General features: G+C 32.7%; 1 protein-coding gene across 3 annotated transcripts in view; it reads right to left on the bottom strand.

Moving 5' to 3' along the window:
* Window positions 1-22327, bottom strand: part of LOC106459913 — a 110237-nt gene that overhangs the window by 39710 nt on the left and 48200 nt on the right. For all 3 annotated transcript variants that reach the window (XM_022386485.1, XM_022386486.1, XM_022386487.1), the window contains exons 3-9: window positions 19977-20040; window positions 14147-14178; window positions 8221-8357; window positions 7695-7795; window positions 4976-5085; window positions 3016-4697; window positions 75-214 (exon numbers count right to left, since the gene is read on the bottom strand). In XM_022386485.1, coding sequence (XP_022242193.1) covers window positions 75-214; window positions 3016-4697; window positions 4976-5085; window positions 7695-7795; window positions 8221-8357; window positions 14147-14178; window positions 19977-20040 — 2266 coding nt within the window. The remainder of the gene's footprint in view (window positions 1-74; window positions 215-3015; window positions 4698-4975; window positions 5086-7694; window positions 7796-8220; window positions 8358-14146; window positions 14179-19976; window positions 20041-22327) is intronic.

Below are 22327 nucleotides of genomic sequence, written 5' to 3'. Positions count from 1 at the left end.
CAGTGTAAATGACCAATCTCAGTTTACTTTTTGTATTTTATTTCTGAGTGTTTCTTTGTAATACAGGTACAAACCCGATGAACATGAAGTTCCGAGTCTGACATAATAGCTCTTCCCACAGCTTTCCTGTGACCTGGGCTTTTCCCTCTCCAGCTTGTTCTACGGACTTTTGGTCTACTACTTTCTCTGATACGAACTGAACTTGGAGGAGACTCTGGAAAATAAAATAAAAATGAGCCAAACCAATATTATTCATAAAATCTTAATTCTGGTTTTAAATAAGTGACCAAGTAAAACACCTGATTATCATCAAAGTGGTTTGATTTAATAGTTTATTGCTTGTTTTTTTTTTCAACATAATGCCTGTCATCTATCAAGGTTTTTTTCAATAAAGAGTCAATCATATGTGATTGGTCTTCCTGTAACTTTCTGGGTTCATTTACACTTAATGAACAACTGAGAACTGATACACACAACTCTTTCAGTTTAAGTTTAATGCAAAAGTTAGGATTTGGATATTTTATATAGCATGAGTGTTAAATTTAGATATTTTCAAAAGCGATAGTTTATCGCAAGTTTGTTTATGTAACTGTTTACGAATCGTACGTTGTGTAGTTCAATAGTTATGAACTGATGATTGTTATATTATTGAATCATGTTACTAGAGCTTTCCGAGTTTCTCTCATTGTTTAAATTGAGTATTATTGTATCATAATATCTAATAGTGTGTGGAACATTCTAGACTTCTGTCTGAGTATAAATACGCATTGAAAATTTAATTTTAAAGATAGATATAGACTGCATGATTGTGAATTTAGCCATAAAGGACATACAGTGATGATTTTTAAAGTGAAATTATCACAGACTGTATTGTAATATCAGAGCTGAGAGGAATAATTTGTCTTGTAAAATTGTGTTCTAAAGAAACTGAACCAGCCTCTGTGGACTTTGACCAAAAAGAGACAATTATTTAAAGCTCTGGATACAACTGTGATAACCAACAGTGTAACAAGCATTTATATATACATTTGACTTGTTTTAATATTTTATTCTAAAACAAGTGGGTTGTGTGCTGTTTGTTTATTGTTTAAATTTATTGCCAACAAATCACAGACAAATACTGTAAAGAATCCGGACCATGCATAAAACCTGACAGTTGTGCAAAGTCTCATCTAAATTAGTCAAAATGAAAAATAGCAGACCTAAAGTTTTAAATGAAAATTTTTTTTCCACTTTTGACTGCTGTAAATTGTGAAATAACCAGGCATAAGTCTCATATCTGTCACCTTCATTTCGTGAAAGTTGTGATAAGGTACCTTGGTGCTGTCTCATATGGATTGTTCAAAAGACAAAGAAATAGCAGGCCAAAAAACACTATTTTGTCCTTTTCCTTTATACCTGTATAATGAAGAGAAAGTATAAATTCCAAAGCTGTGTGCTTTATTTTGTGAGGTTTGTCACAAAGTATCTTTTCACCAAATCTCACCTGAATTGATGGAAATACAAGGGAACTGCAAAGCAAAATATGTTTTTGTAATGTTTGACGTTTGTCCCCCTCCCAAAGTTAACAGTTTCCTTACCTGAAAAATGTATTTCAAATAGAAACACTGCTCACTTCTCCACAAAACAGATGACTAGAATTTCACATTGAGAATATGATAGATGGACTGGTGTAGATTAAAAAAATATGAGCTATTTTTCTTAAAAAATAAATCACACAAAGGAAAACTCATTGAATATGTCAAGTCACTACATATCAGCGTAACCAGGTGCAGGGATGAATTATACAAGACCTGCATTCTGAGGTGATGCCAGACCCAGCCAGCTGGTCACAGCTGCCACTAGGAATTTTCCAGATCATAATGTGGGGGTTACTGTATTAAATTTCCAGGTAGACATCCCTTCTTTACTTCCAATCAAGGGGTGCAGCCACACAGTCTCATATCAGTGAGACTACACTGACCCAAAGATGAACATTCCAAACTGACTTCCCCAGCAGCTTGGTTACATATATATAGACACACACATACAATTAGACTGATATCTCCCTCAAATGACAAGAAAAGAAAATAGATTTTAGAAATATGGCACAGGAAACAGGTGACCAAAGATTCAAACTGAGGACATATAAGAGCACTGAGAACTAAACAGAGGTTCCTGTCTGGAGGAAGAACCAAAAGTACATGAATTACATATATCAAGCTATCACAGAAATAATCTTACGTGAAATACAGAAGATGTAGTATACTTAATATCATTATTGAAGGTAGGGGGTCATAATGATATATTCTGTATTTCACCTTGTAGAACCCATTTTTGTGATGAAGGTTGGTTTGAAATAATCACATGCCCCCACACCTCTGTAGCATGCTGATTGTGCTTCACACAATTTGTGTTGGATTTTGATGTCATAAATTAGAATCCCCCTTTCAAACATTCTGCATACACGCCTGAGCAGGATTCAGTACAGGTCAAGCCCCTACTAATAATTACATGAGAAAAATAAATTTGAGAAGAATAGGAAGTCATAATGCACTCTGAAGAATTTTGTAAATAATTTGAAAAAATATATAAAATATTTTTGTGGAAAAAACATTTATTTGATTATTCTATGTTTCATTATCCATTACTTATAGCTCAAAGTTTGCAGGAGTACCAGTAGAGCTATACTCATATAATGAAAACAATTATCAAACAAAGAACAAATCAAGCAAGTTTGAGTGTTTGGAGAAAAAACAGTGGATTTTGTGTTTTACAATGAACATTCCACAATATGTTACTACTGATTAGCACAGACAGTAGGTTTAATATATTCTAGGTTTTTGAAATAGTAATACACATTATCACCATAATATTCTAACAGTTCCTGGCTGGAACAAAAATCTTTTTTTTTTTATGGTATGACAAGTATATATGTATAGCACTTTCATAGCTGTTCTTCTAAAATAAAATTTTCAACTAACTCATACAAGTAAATTCTAATAACATTGTAATTACTTATAAATTTCAACTAACCTTGTGTTTTCAAGGGTGGTTTGTTTGTTTTCTGATTTTTGTCTGTTTCTCTTCGATCTTCACTAGGTGTTCTCACTTGCTGTTGGGTCTCAAGTTCAGCCTCACCATAAGAAATCCTTCTTGGCTTATAAAGAGCTTCAGAATGCTCATGGTTGCCATTAGACTTAGATGGTGAGAAGTGATTAGAGTGCACAGCTTTGTTTGTTTGATTATTTTGCAAGTAAAATTCCTGAACCTTTTGCTGCACTTCCAGATTTTCTATATCCTGCAATACTTGTTGACAATACGTTTCCGGTAAAGGAGGTCTTGGAGGTGGTAATCCTGGAGATTCATTGGAAGTTGCAAACTCTCCACTTCTATTTCTTTCAAACTTTTGTTTTTCAGCCATTGGAGAAGGAAGCATTCTTTCCTTCCATTCCATAAATCTTTTGATAGATTCTTCTTGTTGAGCTTTTCTTTGAATATCCAAGACATCAGATTTCATGCTATGATGTGGAACCAGGACAATTTGTTCTTGGCGCCTGGAGTCAAATGGTTCATAGATATTTTCATTAATAAACATAGGATGAGCTGAGACAAGTCCATGAGAGTTAGCTGTTTGGTGCATTTGTGTGGCAAGGACTTTTGAATCTGTATCAGTTGCACTTCTTATATACTGTGAACTACCAACTGCACTTTGGTATTGCTGACCCCTAAGGTTTGAAGTACTTCTATAATAAGAATCAAATACAGATTTGAGATGGTCCTCACTTGAAATATTTCCAGATTTTCTGCCATTACGTAAATCATAAAGATAAGATGGATCTTGGGCAATTCTATCAAGCAATTCATTGCTATCCTCCTTTTCCATTTCATGTTGTAACTGTGGAGAGTGGTCCACATCACTTAAAGATGGCATTTCTGGTGATTGATCTAAGTCCAACATCATATTTCCTAATTTATCAGAATGTGGTCTTGGAAGTAAAGGCTCTCTAGCCATAATATTAACTGGCTGTGCAGAATTTCTGTAAATGTTTGAATTTTCATAATCTTGGGGAGATCTCTGCCGAGACCATAATTCATACCCTGGATTCAGTTCCTGTGAAATATATAAATAGCGTTGTGGTTGTTGTTCATAATATCCATCTCCCTGCCAAGTCCAGTAAGTATACTCATCTCCCCAGTTGTTATATTTCTTAGAATCCAAGTTATATTTATCACTGTCATAAAAACGTTTTTGATCACATGGTAGTACAAATCTACCCATACCTGGGATTATATCCTGAGGTGGTACCAGGTCAGGAGCACCTTGTGGGAGGCTCATACAGCTAGCATGAAGCCTCTTTGGTTTGGGTGGCCCAAAAGAATAATAAGAGTGCCCTGTTTTTCCTCTAGGAGAAACAGAACACTGAATAACTGACTGACTACCATATTGGCTCAGGTATCTCTCACTGCTACTTAAAAAACCACTGTCATTTGTGCCATCATTAACAACAACAACATTTCCTTCAATATCTCTTGGAAGATCTTGTGTAGACTGATCACATGAAAATTGGGTAGACACGCAGCTGCTGTTAAGAGTTCCTCTGGGGTCTTCTCGATCCTGTAACTTCCGGGACTGATAGGAGGTGAACCCCGAGTCTTCTTCTTCATCTAACCCTGGTGTAGGTGGCATACTTAGCTGGTCAATACTGGAATGTCTTCTGAATATACATGAAAATACCAACTACATATATGAGTGTATGATAACTGTTAGGTAAAAAAATTTACTCAATCAATTCTTTTACATGAATTTTAATTACTGAACTTGTTCTACATTGTCTGAAAAAAATATTAGAGAAAAATAGAAAAACAAAGTATTATATGAACAGCTTTGAACTCCCATAAATAATACATGCATTTGTCTCAGAATGTTTTTCTTTATATCAAAAATAAAATGCAATCTCCTATACAAAAATCTAACTTATTATTCTCTTCCTACCTTGTAAATGTTTGCATGATGGTTGCCAAACACAATGCATTCATCCACTGTATCATTAGCTCCCGTGACTCTGCTGCAAAGAAGTAAGTCTTCATGTTCTGGTGTTCTGCCTTCATTAAGAAAAATACAATGAAATAAATCATAATCTAGAAGAGTATCTGGAGTAAGATAAAGTTTCAACAGTTCTTGAAAGGTTAAGTCATGGAGCTTTGAAATTTTAGAAAGAACTTAAATTGATAAACTTCTATATTTATATTAATAGCTATATTGTAAAGCAGTGTTTTCACACATCTGATAAAAGCTAATTCACAGAAACTTTCACATATTTACTACGAGGATTTCAATCTACAAATGCTTAGCAACAACATAAAATATTGTTAAATCAAAGGTCTACACAATTTCTGGAACCAAAGATATATATGTTGAAATTTTCAATTCGAAATTCTATATTGTCACGTAAAAACAAGTTCTATCCCCATACATTAATAATATTTGTTTTTTATTGTCTTCTGCTGTACTACTTATTTTAATTAATATAATACCAACTATTCAATTATAAAATTGTAAAAATTATATATCACTGACTACATACATAGCAGAAGAACAACTTCTCCAACATGTACTACTGTCAAGTTTAACACTTGTGCGAAAACAACACATACATGTGAACCTCATATTTTCAGCCTGTTATTCACTGCAGTATGTTGTCCTGATGGTTTAAAAAATACTAGAAATGTATATACATCTTCTTAGCCTCATATTCAATAAATTTAAAAATAATGTCTTTACTGAGAGCTCTTTTTGGTCACTAACTTTGATAAGTGAGATACGAATATGAGAAAGACTATATCTATTGCTAATACAAACATACAATTAGAATACATGTAATTTACTTACAATAATTACACCTCACCATATATTTAAGATTAGAATATTCTGCAGTACTTATACAAGTAATTTTAATATATGTTTATATTTACATATTGGAATACATTTAAAGCAATATAAATAAATGAAAAACAAAATATTCCTCTCAGCTCTGTTATTACAATACAGTCTGTGATAACTTTATTTTAAAAATCACCACTATATGCTCTTTAGGGATAAACTCACTATCACACAGTTTAGACCTATCTATCTAACTAAATTTTTTATGTGTATTTATACTCCAACAGAGGCCTAGAATGTTCCACACCTACTAGATATTATGATGCAATAATACTCGATAAACTAAAACAACGAGAAAAACTCAGAGTCCAGAAGAAATCTGGTATTTTTGTAAATAAAGGTCATCTTAGTCACGGATACAATCTAACTCTAGATATTTAATAACTTTGCCAAGTCGTACAAGATATCAAGTCCCTTCCTCTCTTTAAGTTCAGAAAATTCTGCAAACAGAAAATTACTTAGCTATGAAGACTGTTTGCAATGGCTTTAATCTATGTGCTAAAACAATTTTTTTTTCATTTTCATTTTCAGCTTAAAGTGATTGTTGGAGAAAATACTCTTTCAAAAACTTATATTATCATATCAAAGTAAAAGCAGTAACTGTGCAAATATTTTTATCATTAGAAACATCTTACCTAAACTAACATTTTGTCTCATTTATCAACAAAGCAGATTTTATTTGTATTGTTACTGAATACTGTCAAACTTAGTTACTTTGAAATATGCACTAAAATATTCAATAATTATCTCAAAAACATCAAGTAATTATATGATAGTTAGTAGATAAATATGATTCACTCATGTATTCAAAGCATTTTTATTGCACATTATTACTTACTGCCTTTCTTTAATTTATACTTGTACACAAACTGCAAGATGCAATATGGGTAAAATAATTTAAGGTTATAAACAGTGGGAAATCACATAGTTTAACCTATATTAAAGTTCATCACAAGGAAAATTAGAAAAATATTTGTATCTGATTGACTGTTAGGAGCAGTGAAGAATATATTAAACAATATCAAAGAAAGTGCATACTTTTGTCTTAGGTTTTTCCTTAACTTTATAAAAACAAAATGAATTTCATTAGTTCTAAGTTAGTAAAATATAAAGATAATAATTAAACCTTCAAATTTTCTAGTTTTAGAAAGGCAAAGTCTACATATTTTGTAGCTCACCAACTTTATCTGTAGCAAAATGACAAAAATTACTTAACTTTGGTGGTTTAGAAATTTTTGGAAGCTTAAGAAAAAAAAAGTTTTGGAAATAAATTTTGTGGTAAATCCTAAGGATAGTTAGCATTTAATAATTATTATTTTATTATAATAAAATTTTATATATACTTTTTTTTTCGTAATACAATTATTCTTTTGTAAGTGAGCTTAAAAATGTGGTGTCATGTAGTTTGTTTTTTTCAGATTTTTGCACAAAGCTACACAAGGGTTATGTGTAAAGCATCCCTAATTTTGAACATGTAAGTTAGAGAGAGAGAGAAGGGGGGCAGCTAGTCAACAGCACTCATTGCCAACTCTTGGGCTACTCTTGTCTGACATAATAGTCGGATTTAACCTTCACTTTTAAAGTGCACCCACTATCCCAAAAGCATAGAACACATCTTGTGGCAATGGAATGCAAACCATGAATCCTCAGCTTAACACTTAGGCCACACTTATCTTGGTGTCATACAAGTTAAAATTTTATCTTTTTAGAATTTTGAAAGCTGATTTTTCTACATTTTTATAGTGAAATAACTAAATATGTAAAACATCACCTTAAAAGAAAACTTTCTTGTGATTTTGTCATCAGCAGCACAAGGTGAAATCCTGTAACTGGGTAGAATTACTGACCCAAGAAGTCTGTCTTCTTCAGGATCTAGTGAAAGGAAAATGATTTTTTCAATAGTAAGCAAGAGTGAATCTTCAATAGCCGAGACTGTAATTAGATCTCAAATTGGTCAAGAGATGGAGCTATGAGCTAAAAGTTTGTATTTGAAAAAAAACTCAGAACCATTCTACAAGCTGCTATGCCACAGCTAAAAATATAAATAAAATTAGTAACAATTAAATGTATGTTGATAATTTAAATTTTCAACTCACAAATCTTGAAACTTCATATTGCTTGAGTAATCCTACAAAATAATTAGACATGAGAAGTTATGCACACCCAAAAACGTTTCTATAAAATTAACATTTTTAAATTGAAAATTCTTCACTCTCAGTATAGCATTACTATCAAACATGTTTTACATGATTCTATCATCAAAATATAACATATAAAACATAATCGTACTGCTTTACCTTTATAGTAGAATAAGCAGTAGTCAGCCAAAACAAACCACCTCCTCTTCCATTGCCTTAATGGTCCTCCTTCTAACCTGAACAACCACCCTTTCAGAGTAACTTGGGCTTGGTTGTCTCTCTGTACATTAGGCGGTCTGAAACAGAACAAGAATGTTTAATAGTAAACATAGAGGCTGTATGTGTATATATTTATATGATCTATTTAAATACTGTTGCTATACTTTATAGGAAGATATGGAGATATATAGAAGTATAATTACCTGATGCATCTCTAAAATGTATAAGTACACAACTTTGAAAATTTAACTTCATGGTTTGTTTGTTTGTTTTGAATTTCGTGCAAAGCTACACGAGGGCTATCTGCACTAGCCGTCCCTAATTTAGCAGTGTAAGACTAGAGGGAAGGCAGCTAGTTATCACCACCCACCGCCAACTCTTGGGCTACTCTTTTACCAACGAATACTGGGATTGACCATCACATTATAACGCCCCCACGGCTGAAAGGGCGAGCATGTTTGGTGGGATGGGGATGCGAACCCGCGACCCGCAGATTGCGGGTCGAGCGTCCTAGCCACCTGGCCATGCCGGGCCTAACTTCATGGAAACTGTAAAATTTCATATATTGTAAGACCTTTAAAAAAGTGGTCAATATATTTGATGTATATTGAAACCTTCAAAAAATAGTTATTTTCTGCATTTGTAATTCGTATGGGAACTGAAATAAACTATATAAGCATGTTGATCACAATAAAAGACCTTAATTATTTTCTGACCTAAGGAGTATAGCAACAAAAGTGTTTCATCTATAAAAAACAGTTGCTGCATAATTAAAGTAACTTTCAGACAAATACTTACAGCTTTAACTTTACTGATCTTTCAGATATTCTTTAAACTTTGTGTTTTTTACATTTTAAAAGCTGTGTAATATGGCTAATAAGTAGGCCTATGACACAAGTAAATGTACATTTTTACTGTATTATGGATTGTAAAATGTATTCGGATAAATATACATATTTACCCAGTTTTACTGATTTGTTCCTTTCTGTGCAAATGTGTATTCAGTCATCATTTTGTTTTTCCTCCTTCTACTACTTTTTATACTTCTGTGGGTGTTAGAGAGAGAAATAAAAGAAATTCTATCTCTTTCTTTGGCTGTTTGAGTGGTTTTGTAGAATGATTCACCTGTTGATTTTGCTATGTCTTCAATGTCATCAATACAATCTTAAGGCTGCTCAGTCTTTGTGACATTACTTTGGGGTCTGTCTCATAAGATGTTCAAATCTGATACTCCCAGTTATTGTCTAATGTCTTTGTTTTTTATTCTGTGTCTTTTGGTCATCCCAGTCAATCTTTTTAGACATTTCATTTCCTTTCTTACAATCTTTTGTTTCTGTGTATTTGTAAGAATCCAAGTCTGGTAATGTTAACAGAATTGGTAAAAGATGGTACATACCAAATTCAATTTGGTGCATGTTGGGATGTTGATATAGGTAAGGATTGGTGAGAGTTATCAAGCTATTTGATTGGTTTTCACACATCCTGTTTCACTTTCTTTGTCCAGTTTCTCATCCTCAATGAAAATACTACACAAATACTAGAAGGGCTTGTTCAATAAATTTGACTTTTTTTATGCTTATTTTCATATGTATTATACATTCTACATTTAGCTCACTGAAGTGTAGTTGGATTTCATCTGTCTCATGGTCATCAGCAAAGAGCAGTTTGTTCAGTTCTTTGCCTACTTGATTTGTTTTTAAAGATGTTGTCAATGTATACAATGAAGAGTAAGGGTGACAATACGCTGTCTTGTCCGAACCCTATGGACATACTGAACCAATTCATTGACCCTATCTTTGTTCTGACACAATTCTTTCTGTTTTTGCATAAAGTTCTTACAATGTTGATCTGTTGAGTGGAAACAACATTGTTTGACAGAAATCTCTCCCAATTTGTTTCTGTCAACTCTAACAAAGACCATTTTTTGATCAATAAGTTATTAATTTCTGGTCCTGTTCTATTACTTATTCCATTATTTGTTGAAGACTGCAGACTGCATCAGTACAGCTTCCTCTATGCTTAGTGCAATCTTTTTTGTTTCTTTTGCTTCCTTTGTTTTTACAGAAAGAGCTAATTATTTGGTACTTGTTTCCAAGCCACTTACATGTTACATGATTTCACATGTCCATATTGCTTCTTCTTCTTCTATTGCTTTGATTATTACTACTATGGTACTGTCTCTCCAACTTTTCTCATCAGCAGTTCTGGTTCATCATCTACAACATTGTTATCTTCTGTGTGTAGCTATGACAATTCCAATGGATTGAGAAGATCTTCAAAGTCTCTTTTTATCTTTTGAGTTTTTCATCATCTTTTCTAATCAGCTCCTTCTTTGTATTGGTGATATTTATACAATTCATTTCTGCTTTTAATTACTTTGATGATTTTATAGAAGTCTTTGATATCATATTTTTCCTTGCTGATCATGGGTTCATTGCCAAGTTCTCATCATGATTCTGTCTTTTCTTTATTGGTTGGCTCTTTTTGGCAGTCCTTATGGCCATCCTGTATTGCACATACTCTTCTTTACTATTAGTCTTTGTCCACAGCTAGTATTTAGTCATCAATTCTCAATAACATTAACACTGCGCAAATCTCAGAAATGCAATGAAATGTTTTGCTCTATGCCTATAAAATATATGTACTTTTATCTATGTAAAAATGTGAAATTAGAATTAATATAAAATCTTTATTAATTATCAAAATTAATTATATGCCTGAATATCAGACGGCTACTACATTGATAAGTAGTTAAGTGAGCTTTCTGCTTATATCTAACATCTTTAATTGGTTTAAAAAGAGTTAATGCAAAACAAATTACATATGCAGTTCTTCCTGCAGAGCTGGGGGGGGGGGGGGATAATCTTGTCAAAACGTTACATATTTATAAAAAAGTTTTCTTCCTTACTCAGTCATGCCATTTCCAAACTTCTATTTTCTCTAAAGTGGGTTCCGCATCTTCAAATTTAAGGTTTAGTGAACAATTTTAGTAAGAAACTTTACTTAAGACGTTCAAAATAGGAAAAACTATTTTTAAATCATATTTGATTGGATCAACTGTACTTTTCTTTAATTGTATTAGACTTAGAAAAATTCATGCTGATACAAATTTCTTTAGTTTCTTAAAAACATTCTTTACAAAAAGAACTAAAAAATATTTTAAAACTTATCACAGAAGAAAATTCAAAAAAGTAGAATAATAGTATTACAGCATTATAACTGGTATGGATGTACTGCCTTAATTTTAAACAACTGATTTGTCCCTAATACATTTAATACTTTAAGAATGTAAATCAATTTTTCATCCACTTATTGATATCATACCAGCTAACAAGGACTGCAACTTACATTTATTAATCAGCTACTAAAGTTATCCATGTTTTATGCATTTTTCAGTGTACAAGCAACTGCCAATATTACACTTATATTCATTTACTAAACTGCTTTGTAAGTAATGTCAAAATTATGCATGAATTTCTATAGAATAATATCAATCGAAAGTATTAAAACAGCTTCATTAAATGAATAAGCATTTCTATTCTCAGTGATCTAAGAATATGTAGTATTAACATTTATACATTTACTAAGATGTTTTTAAAATACCTAATAACCATTGCTTCAGATTTGTTCAGTCACTTTTCAAATTTCTGTTTGATGAGCTATGTCTTGTGCTAACAATAACAAGTTTTCTTAGTCTGGCTTGCCCATTTAGTTATACACCGAGAATTTTTTTCTTCATTTACACAATATGACTAAGAACCAATATTTATTTGGAGGACAGTATTAAGAATATTGAATCAATTAGTCAATGAAACAGAAAAAAACACATTTCATTGGTTTAGATCATACTCTTTTTTCCCTAAATGTAATAACATTTCACTGTATGGGAGCTAACTAAAATATATATAAAAGACCAAGTTAGTTACAAGTTTCAGTTGAGTCTAGAAATTGTTTAATACTTTTGTTATTTCAAGTGATCCACACAGTACCTAAAATTAGTTAGTAATAAATGACTTAAATCAATTTCAAACTCAGTAATTTATGGGATATTTAAAAAAATGTTTCCTTAACTAATTAATTCATAACTTAGTTGACAAAACATGTAATTTCAGTGACATTTATAACATTATCTAAAATAGTAGTCACTGCTACAAATGACTAATGTTTTGTTCAAGATTCCCATTTGCATGTTGTTTTTAATTAAGCTGTAGGAATGTCTTCAGTTTTTTTTAATGTTTTCATATTTGTATATTTAACTCAAAACAGTTGAGTGTACAAATACAACACATTAAAAAAAAAACAATTACTGTATTAAGGTTGCTCTAATCCAACAATCACTATAGTTAACACATTGCGGACGGGTCACGAGTTTACTCTTGTTTCATGCAGAGCGTCTATGTGTGCCATTGCATTCAAAAGGAATCAGACACGTTTTATTTTGTTATTATTTTTCTGATTTTTGCTTACAATACCCATATTTTCATAAATGGCTTCTCGCAGAATACGTAATGTGTCGAGTGAAGATAATTACTGAACTATTTGATGATAATTTGTCAGATCTTCCAAGTGAAGGTGAACATTCTAATGTGGATGTGTTTGTGGATCATTCTGACAGTGACTCTAGCTACAGTGACGTTGTTAGACCTACAAAGATATGTTTGTTGTGCTCTCATCTGATTCTGAATCAGAAAGTGATGATGATTCTACAAATGTTCCCTTTAGTGATTTTTCCCATTATGATAATTAATCAGAAATAGATATTCCACCGAACTTGGAAATGTTTGAGGGAAATCCAGGGGTCACTATATGAGTATAACTCCATCCAAACCCAAAAGTATTGCTGCCGTGGCAAGTCTAATGTTTGGTGATGACTTGTTTGAAATGTTTTGTCAGGAAATGTGTACCTACCATAATCAAACTGCAGAAAAACATAAAACATCATCTAAAGGACTTCAAAGTTCAATGGTCTGAAGTTGCACCTTCAGACATGAGGAATTTCCTAGGCCTTATTCTACTAATAGGACAGACAATGAAATATAACAAGGAAGTCCACACAGATGGGTTCAATTACTTTAGAACACTCTTTGACAAGACAAATTATTCTCCTTGTCTCTGTTAAACTCACTTTAAAATATTGCCCAGTATGGCTAAACTAACAATCATGCAGCCTAACTTTTTCAGACTTCACTTAACTTAAACTCACTTGGTCACCTATATATACATATATATATATATATATATATATACACACACACACGTTATCCAACTGAGCCCTAGAACTTTCTACAAACTACAAGATTCTGTGATGTAATAATACTCACTTACGATAACAAGAAAAATACAGAAGGTTTGAGTCATGTGACGTCAATTTACAACAATTGAACTATATACTGATAGAGGATTCACACATACGTATATTTATGTAATACCAATATGATATATATATTTTATTACAATCAAACACCTTCAACAATTATATATTTTAAATAATCAAACCCACTTCCACATCAAGAACAATTTTTATATACATCTCACACTTGCAGTTAAAATGTGTGGCAAGCATTCAAACAGGAGTCACACACATTTATACTTCTGGCTGATAATCAAACATAAAATTTGTATGTTTTAACAACAGTTAAAGAAGATATCAAGATAATGAATAAATATGCAATAGTAAAGAAAGAATGCAATTAAATTAATAAAATCTTAATGTTTTGTAAAAATACATACCAAACCTAGATACCATAGAAATTATAAAATGCGTGTACTTTTATAAGAGTGAAAAATTATTTGATTATATCTATCCATTAAGTTAAAGAAGGCTTTAATCTAAAAACAAAAAACGTTTCATACTACTTTATCTTACCTGATGTATACATAATTTCTTCTACTGTAGCTCTACATGTAAGTAGGGAGAAAAAGGATAACATTGTCAGAAGATTTCATTCATATTTGAATCAGAATAGGATTAACAATATATATATCGTAATTGTGAAAAAAGGCAATTTATTGATATATTTATTCAAGATCTGAAACTCTCTTATTGTAATAATTAAATACAAACATTTGTGATTTTGAAATTAATGTCAAATAAAAAAATGCTCAAGTTCACATAACATAGACATCACCCTTAAGAAAACTTCACATTTTCTTACACTGTAAATAGATTTCTGATAAATACTTAACTCCTTTCACATCATAGTTTTCTTGATCTTCCAGTGCCCTCTAATGCATTGAAAAGAAATTTTTCTCATTTGACACACTAGCTTCAATCCTCCACAAGTTTGAGCTGCTCATTTAGCATGCATAGAGCATGTGACAACCCTCCACCAATAGGAGCATGACACTCTCCAAGAGCAGCTGGCTCCTTTTGTACTACTTTACATGAACCTCCCTTTTGAAATTAGGCCCACAAGAAGTAGAAGAATACCAGAAGTGGGAAGGAAGGGTGGAAATTGTGCAAGAGAATGTAAGTATCTATTGAAAATCTATTTTCAGTGTAAGAAAGTGATAACTTCCGATACTGTACATACCCCGTCTCACACCATAGCTGGAATCCCATGTGGAGAAAGTGGAGGGACTGGTGTAAAAAAAATAAAACAAGAGACCCCTGCAGAAAGCATCTGTAGAGAATCGATCAAGTGTGCTCTGTAATTGAATGGAAGCACACATATTGGGGACTGCTCCACTTCTGGAACATGTATGCTCTTCACCCTCAAAGAAGTGCAGTGTAGCAAAATGAGTGCCATTGAGGCCTGGAATGAGTAAAAAAAAAAAGACCCTGGAAAACAATGTATCAGGTGTAAAAGAAAAATCAATGCGAGTCCCACCCCAACTTAAACTATACAAACATGACCGTAAACAAATCAACTCGGGCAGGATAAGAGTCACAAGTTGCAAAGAGAAAAATCTGTACACTGAAAGGTAGCTCCAAACTCACACAGAAAAATGGAAAGCCAATGGCCAGTTCACTGAATTATGAAGGTGGAGGTATCCATCTAGGCATTGCTAGGAATCTACTCAACCCCAACTATCCAGATGAGGTTCCACATCCCCTCCTTGGTATTACAAGGTGGATTGAAACCATTATAAACAGTGTATGGTGGCCAAGGCAAGCAGACTGTGATGAATATATACACCAACCCCTCCCATAAGTAAACAGAGTACTATACTGCAAGGAACCAGAATTACAATGAGGAAGTAAGCAAACTGTATCCACCAGACTTACTTCCAAATCAGCCATAACAGGCATGAAGTACAAAAACCAAACCTGGTTTTGCAGGGCTGTGTCGAAGCCTCGACTCAATCATAAGAACAGGTAATCATCTGTACCTGGTATTACAAGCAGAAAAATAATGCTACCATCCAAACTGTTTGAACATGAAATAAACATCATGCTGCCAGCATTATGAGGAGGATGTGGAACACCTGCTCAACTATAGGAACAGGGCATTGTACATCCCACAACTGGTATTATGAGGTGGATTAGGTCCCTCAAGCTCAACTTTAAGATCTGGGAAAAGAAACAACTTGCAATCGGAATTACCAAGAAGGAATCATCTACCAGTCTCAACCATACGAACAGGGTACTATCTACCTGAACCTGGTATTACAAGGAAGATCCAGCATTGGCGGGTCCAGCTCCAACCAACAACAGCACACTTGGAAAGAAACATCCAGGGGTAGTAGGAGGAAGGGTTCCCAGCTTTACCCTCTTCTAAACTGAGTGGAGTAATATGAAATTTTATGATATGGTTTCTACACTCATGAGAAAGCCTCCATGGTCCACCACCCCAGCAGCTAGGAACTGGAAAGTGGTAAGTACTCCCAAACTCCATTCAAGAAAGGGGGGGGGGAGGTGTTGGGTAGTCCTGAGGAACATAACACCAGAGAAATTGCAATGGGTGAATATGAAACCCTATTTTGAAAAGCAGAACACTCTCGATTTATTCAATTGAAGGAGAGGCAGGGATGGGCAGCAATACTCTTCTGCTTTACCCATGATAATCCATGAGTGGCATTCCACCATGGACATATCAGTATGAAGCATATTAAAACATTATGATATAGATATATTTATACCACTAGGTAAGCTGCTAGTGATCTTGTGGAAAACCCCATCTCAACATCATGCGTTATAACCATAAAGGTATTTGGTGCAGGTTTAAAGGAAAGCATACCTGACCAGGCAACACTCGCCGCTGAGTGGAATCTGAATATATTTTGCAGAAAAAGGAGGCTCATGAAAGAAACATAACAAAAAAAAAAGACACCCAATATAGAGTTGAACCTGTGTGTGCAGAATTGCCATAGGGGGTAGATGATATTTACTAGAGAAGGATACAGCTAGAGGGTGTAGGGAATGAGCAACAAAGATAAAACGAGTAGTCCATATTCTCCCAGTGAACCAAGGCTTGCACCTCTCTGGCAGACAATGTCGACCCAAGACCTGGATAACAGGTGTGTGTGTTACCATTAACTCCAAAAGCCACAGTGGTAATCACAGTAAACTGTGAATTCATAATTCTCAATAACTTATTAGAAAATCACAGAGAAAAGCAGTAACACACCTGTATGCAAGAAATTGTAAAGTAAAATTATTCATAAAAATACTAAGGATGAGAAAAAATACAAATGGCGGGAAAAAGAAAACAGAAAGCAAGTAAGAAACAAATCTGAATCCTATTGTGCCAATCGAGAAAGGGAAGTTCACATAAAGTAATACAGAGGGAGCCAACTGCTCAAGGAGAGTGTGTCATGCTCCGATTGGTGGAGGTTTGACACATGCTCTATGGATGCTAAATGAGCAGATTAAACTTGTGGGGTATAAAGGCTAGTGGGTCAAGCAAGAAAAAGTTATTTTCAATGTATTAGAGATTAGTGGAAGATTGAGAAGAGGTATGTATTGTATTGGAAGTGCTATTGTGTAGTTTGGTCTCCTTATCCAAGAAAGGATATTGACTTATTGAAAAGGATTCAGAGAAAAGCTACTAGGATAATTCCAGGGAATGAAAGGTTATCTGTTAGAGATTGATAGAATGAAGGTCCCTGATGTCTTTGTCTTTTAGTCTCAAGACAAGAAGACTCATGTTTCAGATTTAAAAAAGACATGCTAGGGTCCACTTAAGTAAATTTTATTTTTCTAAAAGGGGGGATTGATTTATGGAATGAGTTTTTGTTAGCAATAGCCAGGCTGACACTTTACAGGAATTTAAAAGATAAATCAATGAATTTTCTGAAATATATAGGATGGGCTCAACGTTTTTTCAAGTAAGCCCTAACTACATAGATAATTACATCTTTTGACTTGTAATATGTCTATAAATAAACTCCAAAATTCTATTTGCTTCATTACTACTACTAGCAACATAACACAGCCCTCAATGGCTTATGTGACTTATCTTTAGTCAAACTACTGAGTAGGTTCCCAACAATATTAAATATATCATCTAAATTATACTTACCCTAATGCATTACTTTGAACTTACAGTAATTAAAAGTCATGTGTCAAATATATGTCAAAATTTACCAAGTGATTAAGGTTATTTCATAATACCTCAACATCCTCAACAAAGCTTGAAATACCAGGGTTTAATATCTGTAATAGTGAGTGGACAGATCGAGGGATTTTTAAAGGACAATAATCAAACAACATTTAAAAAGTAAACTTCTGCAAAAATTGAATTAATACAATATTCAGATAACAAGCTTTAAAAAGGCAAAAAAGGAAACTACTAATCTATAATACAGGTGGATCAAAACAGTTTAAGAATGAATAAAATAAAGGCCTTCATAAAAAATAAAATTGAGTAAAAAAACAGCAATTGTTCAATCAATTAGAAAGAATATAGAATGAGATGAAAAGATATTATGCAGGATATAACTTAAGATACAATTTAAAAATTTCAAACTGAGAATGTAAGCTTTAAGAGCTAATGGAAAGCCCTCACTACCAACCCACCAAAGATGACATGTACCTGTGATATCACCCTATGATCACAATTTGGTGCTTGTGTTACATCATTTTTATTATGTGTCATATACGTTTCTGAGTGGTCACAGGTACCACATTTTCTTTGGGACATTTTGAAGATGTAGTTGAGACATTATATATAACACTCACTAAGCAGCAGCACAAGCTATATATACTTTACAGAGTCACACTACACTCTTCATTCGTGATCTGATGCATGTCAATTTTTCTAACTGAAAAGTATAAGAATTAAATTTTGTCTTTGAACATTCAAACTTTGTAAACCAGTTTTGATAAGATAAATACTTTTTGTAATGCCACAGAATTACAGGAACATTTAAATAGGGCTGTTTGACCATTTACAGATTTAATAATTTTGAAACTCCTTATATATGGGTGACAATGAATCAACTGCACTCTGAGATTGCGCTACTCAGCATATTCCTATAATATGATTATAACAAAATAATATCATATTGATTATTTTCCTTTATGAAGCCTAGTGTCAAGGGATCAATATGTAGACCATTTTTATACTGACACAATGTGATGATTCTCAGAGATTTTTCACTTTTAAGAGTGCATGTATTTACGATATATATTATTTTTAGTTTGCATGTTTGTAATAATGTATATTCACAAGTTTAGTATTTTGAGTAGCTGTTGATTACTATATTTTTATTCAATCTCTGACAATTAATCTTTCGGTAATTTATTACTTCTCAATGTACTATTATATATAAAATAAAATTTATTTACTCAATGAGGTGTGATGTGTATGCTTTTATTGATAAATAGAAAGAAACCAACAGTAGTGTTTAAAATTAAGACAAGTTTCAATTAATTCTTGGAAAGGTTAATATGTGACATCACAATGAAAGGTAGTTCTGACGTTTCTGAGAGTCTACACTTTTGACGTGTCTGTGACATTACACTGAAATGTATATAGGAAGTAACCTGTGACGTATTGGAGAGGACACATTATTTGGTGAGAAGTGGAAATTATGTTGTCATACACATACACTAATTTATCATGGTTGCTAACAGTTTGGGAGGAAAGTATTAACAAAATCTGAATGTTTCATTATGAATCTCAAACAGTGCTATAAATACCCACTTTTATATCCAGTTATGCATTGAGTCACTGTAAATAAAATAAACTGAACTAACAATACCTTAAATTGGTTCTTCTGCTTCTTTTTTGAATAAGTATGTAAGCGGTAAAAAAAAATAGCATTCTTAAAATATAAGTGCAATTTTCAGTCATGAGCCTTTTTCTCTACCATAAATTGGTTTGCTTCGTATGATTAAAATATTTTGATAATAATACCCAATACAAGTAAATTTTGGAATAGTATTTTTTTGTAAACATACTAATATGTAAACTTGCCATATAAATACATATATATATGTTTTTAACTGTTCATGATCATATTAAAAGATTCTCAAAGATCCACAAAATAATGAACTTTTAATTACATCACTATGGCATATTTTTTAACTTCAAAGTACATATACCTGAATATAAGGTTTTAATGTGCATCAAAATGCTTCAGTAAAATTATTTTTGAAGTTTCAACTATGTTTATAATTATTTGACATCATTAGACTTAATTGTCTAATAATCTATAATTAAAGGACAAAAAGTGCTCTTTGAACTGAAATCAACAAAAAAGAAGATACACTGATGAAATGCATATAGAAACAAGATATCTTTGAATACCTTCTTATCATCTACTGCTGGAGATTCAGAGTTAATGGACATGTTATGAGGAAGTTGGCCAGTCCTATTTGGAACAAAAGGAAAAAAAAAAGATATAAATTATATTCACCATATGATAAAAATCTTATTTTCTTTAGAGTTCATGGCTTAAAAACAAAGAGGTTGTAATGATAAATTCCAAGTAGAGGAAGGAAAGGTTACCTCAAGGGGGCTAAATTGCTTTTAAGAACCAAATATGGTAATTCTGTGAGAATTAGGAGGGGGGGACTCTCAGAAAAATGTGTCATCTATAGACTTCAACTTTAAAATGTTGACATGTAGTGTATAGCAGATTTAAAATTATTAACAAGCACTTATTTGATCCCACCAGGTGTAGATCTGAGAGGATGTTACCTTGTCCCCTGGTTCCCCCACCTATATAGATAGTTTTCATATACATATAGACAGATCTCAATTATACAAGTTGCAACTTTTCACTAAAATTAATCAACATGTTTTAAACTGAATTCCTTAGAATTTATCTATTTTAACAGATTAATATTTTAATAATTATAAACTAAAAACTCTATACCTACATAAACACATTATTACTTCAGTAAGACTGCCTATTTCCTTCTCAAGTCATTTTTTTAGTAACCACTACAACTTTACCATTACTCCATCATAAGGGATTATATTACAAGTACTAAAGAAACTTATAAAAGTAAGTTTTTGTCAGGCTTATGAAATAATTTATTTCATTGTTGTTAAAGCTTTAACAACTAAACTAACATTATTTCATGTAAATATACAAATTATATCGATTTATTAAACCTGGTTATGAAGTATAATATTAATGCACTAATATTAATAGTGATAGTTTTACAGTTAGATTAGGTACATGTTGGTTATAATTTATAGTCATAACAACAGAAAGGTTTAAAAATAAAATACAGTTAACAAATCATTATAAATTTCGTGATTACTAATAACCAATACAGCCTTACATGTTACAAGGCTGCACATACGTCGTTAGGTTTGTAATGTAAATTCATAATTTGTAATACTAATATACATTGCACATTAATTAAATCTCTAAGATCACGTCCATAATTTAAAAGGAAAAATTGTATAACCGAATTATTCCTTAAGAAAATTTCAGCAACTAAGTCCTATTTCATGCATAAATAACAATACAAGTTTGCTCAACCACATTTAACAACGTGCTATTTATATGTGTTAATCAGTTCAATGTGTGTATGAGTGCTAGTTCCTATGGAAACCCGATATCCCTATTGGTTAATTGTAAAGTGGTACTTTTTCGTTTATACGAGTGCAAAAGTGAAGGTCGTTTAACGGGCATTGTTCTATACTAGTGCAAAACTAACATTTCAGTAACATAAACAAACACGCAAGGAAATACATTAAGTTAATTTTTTACCTCTCCTGGTATAATAACACAATACCATTACATCTCAGTACCAATTCCAACAGGCCCGGCATGGCCAGGTGGTTGGGACGCGCGACTCGCAATCTCGAATCTCCGTCCCACAAAACATGCTCACCCTTTCAGACGGTCAATCCCACTATTCGTTGATAAAAGGGTAGCCCAAGAGTTGGCGGTGGGTGGTGATGACTAGCTGCCTTCCCTCCAGTCTTACACTACTAAATTGGGGACGGCTCGCGCAGATAGACCTCGTGTAGCTTTGCACGAAATTCAAAACAAACAAACCAATTCAAACAGGCCCCTAAAAATTGACAATAAAGCCTAAAGTTTAAAAATACTTCGTGTGCGAAACACCGAGTTTACCCGCTATATTAAATAATCTACGACAATTGCCACAACTTTTATTTTAGATGCTCTATAGCTAACACATGATGAGAAATAAAATAATTAAAGGTTTCAGAATATATGAAAATGCGATTTAGACAAATATACACACATAGGAAATTAAAGAAGAAACACATGACAATAGTTGATTTTTTCACTTCTTGGTACCACAGTGTTAAAACTTCACTATTTTATAGCTGTTATATGTTTCAACTATCTAAATAGAAGCGCCTAAAAATCGACAATTAGGCCTAAACATATTGTTAGTAATGGACCCATCGCTTTTTTAATACATTAGGAGAGAGTCAAAAAATTAAATGTTGCCACTATTAGATCGTCAAGAAATTACTGTCGATTTTTTAGATGAAAGAACCCGAACAACTTATATATAAAAACAAAACATTTATTAAATGAAATAGTCTCCATTCTTATCGACGATGTTTTCCATCTTACAGTTACAATCAGGTTGTTAATGCGTTGATTAAAGAAATAACTTGGCTTTGAAGCAAAAAACATGTCGATGTCCTCTTTAACACCTTCC

This window comes from Limulus polyphemus, unplaced genomic scaffold (assembly GCF_000517525.1).
Source record: "Limulus polyphemus unplaced genomic scaffold, Limulus_polyphemus-2.1.2 Scaffold680, whole genome shotgun sequence".
In the NCBI taxonomy this organism is placed as follows: Eukaryota; Metazoa; Arthropoda; class Merostomata; order Xiphosura; family Limulidae; genus Limulus; species Limulus polyphemus.
The sequence above is the reverse complement of the archived record's forward strand: the minus strand, read 5'-3'. Positions and strand labels throughout refer to the sequence as shown.